General features: G+C 31.5%; 1 protein-coding gene across 1 annotated transcript; it reads right to left on the reverse strand.

Moving 5' to 3' along the window:
• Positions 1-3558: 3558 nt before the first annotated feature.
• Positions 3559-5667, reverse strand: LOC113373693. Its single transcript, XM_026613973.1, has 3 exons — positions 5359-5667; positions 5068-5268; positions 3559-4074 (listed from the first exon to the last, which is right to left on the reverse strand). The coding sequence occupies exons 1-3, from the start codon at positions 5665-5667 to the stop codon at positions 3559-3561; spliced, it is 1026 nt and encodes a 341-aa protein (XP_026469758.1).
• Between the last annotated feature and the right edge of the window lie 457 nt (positions 5668-6124).

The raw sequence follows: 6124 nt of genomic DNA on the forward strand, positions 1-6124 counted from the left end.
ATTCACAAAACCAGTACCGAAGAACATTTTAACTAAAATATGTGATAAGCTATGAAATAATTGTAAAAAATTGAATATAGAATGCAATTTTAGGTTTATCAATAATGTATAAAAAACATATCAAAATCTTTACGATTAAGGCTTTATAAAGGGCGTCCATTAATCACGTCAGTTTATGGATTTTTTGACCCCCAACTCCATGCTGCCACCAAACATGATGTGTATTTTTAGTACCTAGAAAAATTGGTAATTTTTTTTTTTGATATTTTTGAAAAGTTTTGGAATTTTTTCTAAATCTAGATAGTAAATAAATACGTGTGATATCTCACTAAACCCCACCTCCAACTTATGATTTTTTCTGAGCGTTATTCGAGTCAAACATTTTCTCGATTTTCTTTCTTTTTAAAACGATTCTTGATAAAATCACATGTATCACAAGTAACTTTACAACACTTTCTTGAAGCACTATAAAATGAAAAAAAACTTCTGAAAAATATGATACTGTGAAATTTAGTTCTTTAGCTCATTATACTCCATCAGAACATGTGCCAACTAGTTACACCTGATACCTTATGATTTATTTTTATTACATAATTCCTTTATATGTATTATAAAAACTCGAATAAGAATATAAATATATACCTCTTTTTTACCACAATACAACCCTGTACTAAAAATGACGGTTATTCCATCAAGATATACAAGAATATAAACAGGTTTTCAGGGAGTCATATGGCGTTAGGGATGAATTCCATGAAAATGTTCAGCTGAGCATTACTGAACCAGCAACAAAATCGTTTAAGACATTAAAATGAACAAATTGTAAAGTTAAATTAACACCAATTAAGGCGAGGGCTGTTTAATTAATCTGCAAGCAAAAACAAGCAATTGTTTATTACAGGGGTCGGCAACCAGACTTTTAATTAATATTAAAATTCTTGACTACTGATCTAAACCAATAATAATAATACCAATAATAATCAACAATAGTCATTTAGCTAAAGACTAAAAATTGATTAGCAATTATCATTATGAAAAATTGTTATCAACAAATTATCATCATAATGATCATATGGTTCACATTCTTCGAAAATTTGAACATTTTTAAATAATCATAATAATTTTAAAATGCCCGCTTTTTTATTAAAAATCTTATATCTATAAAATATTTAACTTTATATTACATTGTACTTCCTCTTTGAATTCATTATTTAGAAGAGATCTAAATGAAAAATTACAATTAGATATAAAAATATGTATAATATATATGGTTTATAGTCAAAAAATATAAAATAGTTTATGATACCATAATAAAACAATTAATAATTTAAAAAAATAGATTGCATGACTAATAATGATAAAAATTTATCAAGCAAGTTTATATTTGCACAATCTGACCACTTTTGTCGCTGTTATTAGAATTTTTATGAAAATATAGCCATAAAAATAATCAAATTATTGATTAAAATAAATGAATGTGGAAATAATATAAAATTGCATGAAAAATTATTTCAAAGAAATTATTTGATAAAGACTGGGATTCAATTCTGGTTAGGATCACACAAATTGTGATTTTAAGACAAAAAAATTACATAAATTATAAGTAATTTTTTTAAAGAAATTTTAAATGATAAATACAAACTGTTTTGCATTTAAAATACTATTAATATTATATTTAAAAATAGTTAAACCTTTTATATATCTTAATAATATAAAAATTCGTTGTACTCTAACATGAACGAGTTATATAGCTCTTAATAAGTTATATAGCTAAAATAATAAAACTAAAATACATTTAGATATGAAATGTGTTAAGTTCTAGTTCATGGCTTCTAAAACTATGGGTCGAGACCCCATTTGGGGTTGTGAGAGATTTTAATGTCAAAAATTTATATCATTTTATAACATCACGTCTATTAATTTTTGTTTTACAATAAATTCTAAAACTATATATTTTCATATCTATATATGGGGCCGTTCAAGTATTACGTAAGCACTATAGGGGGGCGGGGGGGTTATTGATTTGCTTATTTTGCCTATTTTTGGTAAGAAATTTGCTTACTTTTGATGACAAAGGGGAAGGGGGGGGGGTAAATAATTGTAGTAAATCTGCTTACGTAATACTTGAACGAACCCTATGTATATTGCTACTAAATATTATTAGTAGTATTGGTAATAAAAAAATCTTCTAAAAATATTAATTTCTCTTTTTTTATATTTGTGTGCGGTCGTCAAGAAACTGGCAATCATAAATGGGGTCGCAAATAGCAAAAGTTTAAGAAGCCCTGCTCTAGTTTATTATATAAAATATTAAATATTCTTTATTTTAAATTTTGATTAATATCTGATTTTACGATCATTTGTCAAAACAGTTAATTAATTAATTAATTTCTTAATTAGTAATCATAAGTAAATCTAGCCTTTTACTTACTCTCCGACCCTGATTATCTACAGACCAAAGGTCTCCAGGAAGCATATCGAGAAGTCGCAAATGATACATTAATTTTTTACAAGATTAAAAAAATCTAAGCCAGTTTAATCTAGTAAGTAGGAAAAAATCTTGAATTATTAGCTACCCATACACTAGCGTTCTTTCATGCAGTTCTTTCCGTTGACGGTTTTTCCTGTCAGATTACCAAAGGGAAAAAAATCTGTTGATCACCCACTAACACAAACTGTTTCCTACCATCTTTCTTGTCGTATTTTCCTGTTAGACTTGTCATCTCACATTCATGAGGAAAATAATCCTGTTACAGCACACTAACGTAAAATATATTTTCTGCAATCTTTCTTCCTAAAAGTGGATCTGTACGGAAAGCATGTTGGTTAGTGTGTAAATTTATCATTTTTAGACACATCTATCCTGACGATCGATCACTTTACTTTTGACAAAAGGATTTTGCTAATTGTGAAACGATAAATTTACAGAGTGTATAGTGCTGAGTACTAGTGCGGTTATATAAAAAAATATTAAATAATTTTCTATTTTGCATTATTATTATTTATGGAAAGAAGACGAAGAATTATTGCTATCACATGTGCTGGGTTAGTAAGTGAAGGCTTCGTTTTTAAGCAACAAAGAAAAAAGAAAAGACGTGCCTGGTCCAAAACATGGTTACTGCAACGAGCGAAATACGGCGATATGAAGCTTTTGAAAGAACTAAAAAGAAATGAACCCGACGATTTTAAAAATTACCTAAGGATGAGTGCAGACGTGTTTGACAAGTTGTTGAAATTAGTTGGCCCATATATACAAAAACAAAATACTCAAATGAGAGATAGTATACCAGCAGAAGAGCGACTTATTGTAACGTTAAGATTCTTAGCTACTGGAAGAAGCTACGAATGTTTAAAATTCAGTAGTGGCATTTCTCCGCAATCATTAGGTCGCATAATTCCCGAAACATGTAGAGTCATCTATAAAGTTCTGCAAAAGGAATATATGAAAGTAAGTACAATACCTTGTGCAAAAAGTCCTCTCTTTATTTTAACAAATACAAATAAACTAAAAAACTCATCCTAATTATAACAAGAAAACGTAAAAAAATTATATAATTGTTATTCACGACCTGCTGAGGAAAAATAAGCTCGCAAACCTCCCATAGGGCTAACATTTTCAGCAGGAGTAGATTCCGCTGTGGAATAATTGTTTGATAGGGAAGGAGACGGAAAGGAATTAGACGCTAATGAGGAATGGGCCGAGGACCCTGGCGACACATGAGAAAAATTATTAGAAGGATAAAGTCCTACATTACTGTAGGTTACATCTACGAATTCATTCAATTGACCCATTATTGCCTTATTAAGTACTTTAGTTAGCAATGCTTCAGCATACATCTTTTGTTCTGGGTTTACGACTTTTTCCAATTTTGCACTTATGTATTGACCCAGGGCATCATTTTCTGTTGGTTTGGAGTTTAGTGCCTCAGTACACTTTGCAAGAAATAATTTCCGCTCCCTGTCTTCACAGATTTTTTTGTTTTGTGCAGGGCTATGACCGTCTGCATTCCTATATCTCTTGTTGTTGGTGTTAATATTAGTATTAACCACTGACTCTACATTATGTGCTATTCCCTAAAAAATATTTATATGTTACATACTTCGAAGATAAGTTTTTACTTTTTTAACACATATAACTTTATTTTTAGTTTCCTACTACTACAGCAGAATGGAAGAAGATTGCGGAAGATTTTGATACCCGTTGGCAATTTCCTAACTGTGGCGGAGCAATGGATGGCAAACATATTAGAATCGCATGTCCGCCAAACACAGGAGCACTTTACTATAATTATAAAAAATTTTATAGCATTGTGTTGATGGCATTAGTAAATGCAAATTACGAGTTTGTTTATGCTGATGTCGGAAAAAATGGAAGAAATTCAGATGGTGGTATTTTGGAATACACTAAGTTTTATGACAAACTTATCAACGATCAGTTAAATATACCACAAACAGTAGATAACATCGAGCATCTCAACTTCGTTTTTGTGGGAGATGAGGCGTTTGCCTTGCATTCACATATTTTGAAGCCATTTAGTCAAGTGGAATTGACCTATGAAAAACGAATTTTTACTTACCGATTATCCAGGGCTAGAAATGTTGTTGAGAATGTTTTTGGACTTGTTGCTTCTCGATTCAGAGTGCTTCATACCGCAATTGCCTTGAAACCGGAAAACACAACATTAGTTATAATGGCAATTTGTGCTCTGCATAATTTTTTGCGGCGCAACAGTGCATCATATTTCAGTCAGAAAAGTGTGGACTCGGAAGATAAAAGCTCTCATGAACTACGCAAAGATGGGGATTGGCGAACTGATACTGGTGACTTTTATGGACTGCAGAATTTAACTCGTAATATGACTTTGGAGGCAAAACGCAGCCGCGATAGATACCTCCATTACTTCAACGGTGATGGTAGTGTTCCTTGGCAACATGCAATGGTGGCAAAAGGGAAAGCATAATCAAGAAATATATTGGTTTATGAGTAGAAATTTATAATAAGATTTTTCAATTACCTATCTAATTTTGTAATAAAAATGAATGATAAAATGATTGTAATGAACATACTTCGTTGGTTTCATTGCCTTCGTTGGGCTCGTCTATTTCCTCCACAGGTTCTTGAAATGGGCTATTTGTTGACTCATTGATGTTGTCACAACTACTGGTTGGTAGTTCATGATCTACTAAAAACATCAATAACTTGAAATACCACAAATGTGATTTATAATGTTCGTCAACACCTCTGCCTGATCGCTTTGACTTTTCGACCTTTAAATAATATTAAACTATTTACTATTTTGCACCCTTTTGGGACAGCTATCTATGTATAACTACGAGTATTAACAAGTGTATACTTGCCTTTTTAAATTCTTTGCGGAAGGATCCTCTAATTGATTGAATTTTTTGTTTTACTGTTTTGTGGTCAGCATGTGAATCGTACTTTCTCCAAATCTTTAGCAATTCCAAGTAGCCTTTATTTTTTAAATTACGGTTTTGGTATAGTTCTTTATTCTGTATCTGCCACAAAGCTGGATGAGCTCTATAAGTCTCAATAAATTCTTTCAAAATCCCTTTTGGGACATTTCTTATGTCACCTTTTTCACTTTTCTCTTCACAATCATCATCGTTCAGTTCGGTTACTTGAGTCAATCTCAATTCTTCCTCCATATTAATATTAATATTATTTATTATTCACAAAAAAACAATAATATTATTATTGCACAAGAACAACCCGTGTCCAACCACGCAACAAGAAAGAACAACGCGACTACATAACCTGCGCGAAAACTACGTGCCCACTAACTATGTCTTGGGCAGGAACGTCGAGACATCCCCGAAAGAAATTAGTAATGCTGGAGCGTCATGTCACGCTTCACTAACACACAAATCTTTCCTTCGGGAATCCCCTTTCCGTCAGGAATAACGGTTTTCCTAGAGGAAAGAACGCTAGTGTATGGGTAGCTATTTTGAATAATTTATCTCGTACACCATTAACGCACAACGCGCCAGTCCAGAGGTCAAAAACCCTAATATGGAATCAAATTAATTGTCTTGATTTGAATTTAAAATTAGCAACTCCATATTGTATGAGTAAACTCATGTTTGGCATTTATAAACAGCACTT

This window comes from Ctenocephalides felis, unplaced genomic scaffold (genome assembly GCF_003426905.1).
Source record: "Ctenocephalides felis isolate EL2017-DRISC unplaced genomic scaffold, ASM342690v1 CF-g0.4_SCAFFOLD_01604, whole genome shotgun sequence".
NCBI classification, from domain to species: Eukaryota; Metazoa; Arthropoda; class Insecta; order Siphonaptera; family Pulicidae; genus Ctenocephalides; species Ctenocephalides felis.

Excerpts from the sequence above, each read along its gene's own strand:
- LOC113373693 (XM_026613973.1), bottom strand. The coding sequence starts at position 5,667 with ATGGAGGAAGAATTGAGATTGACTCAAGTAACCGAACTGAACGATGAT. Across the intron at positions 5,269-5,358 it reads TCCGCAAAGAATTTAAAAAG|GTCGAAAAGTCAAAGCGATC; the intron begins GCAAGTATACAC and ends TATTATTTAAAG. Across the intron at positions 4,075-5,067 it reads AAGGCAATGAAACCAACGAA|GGAATAGCACATAATGTAGA; the intron begins GTATGTTCATTA and ends AATATTTTTTAG.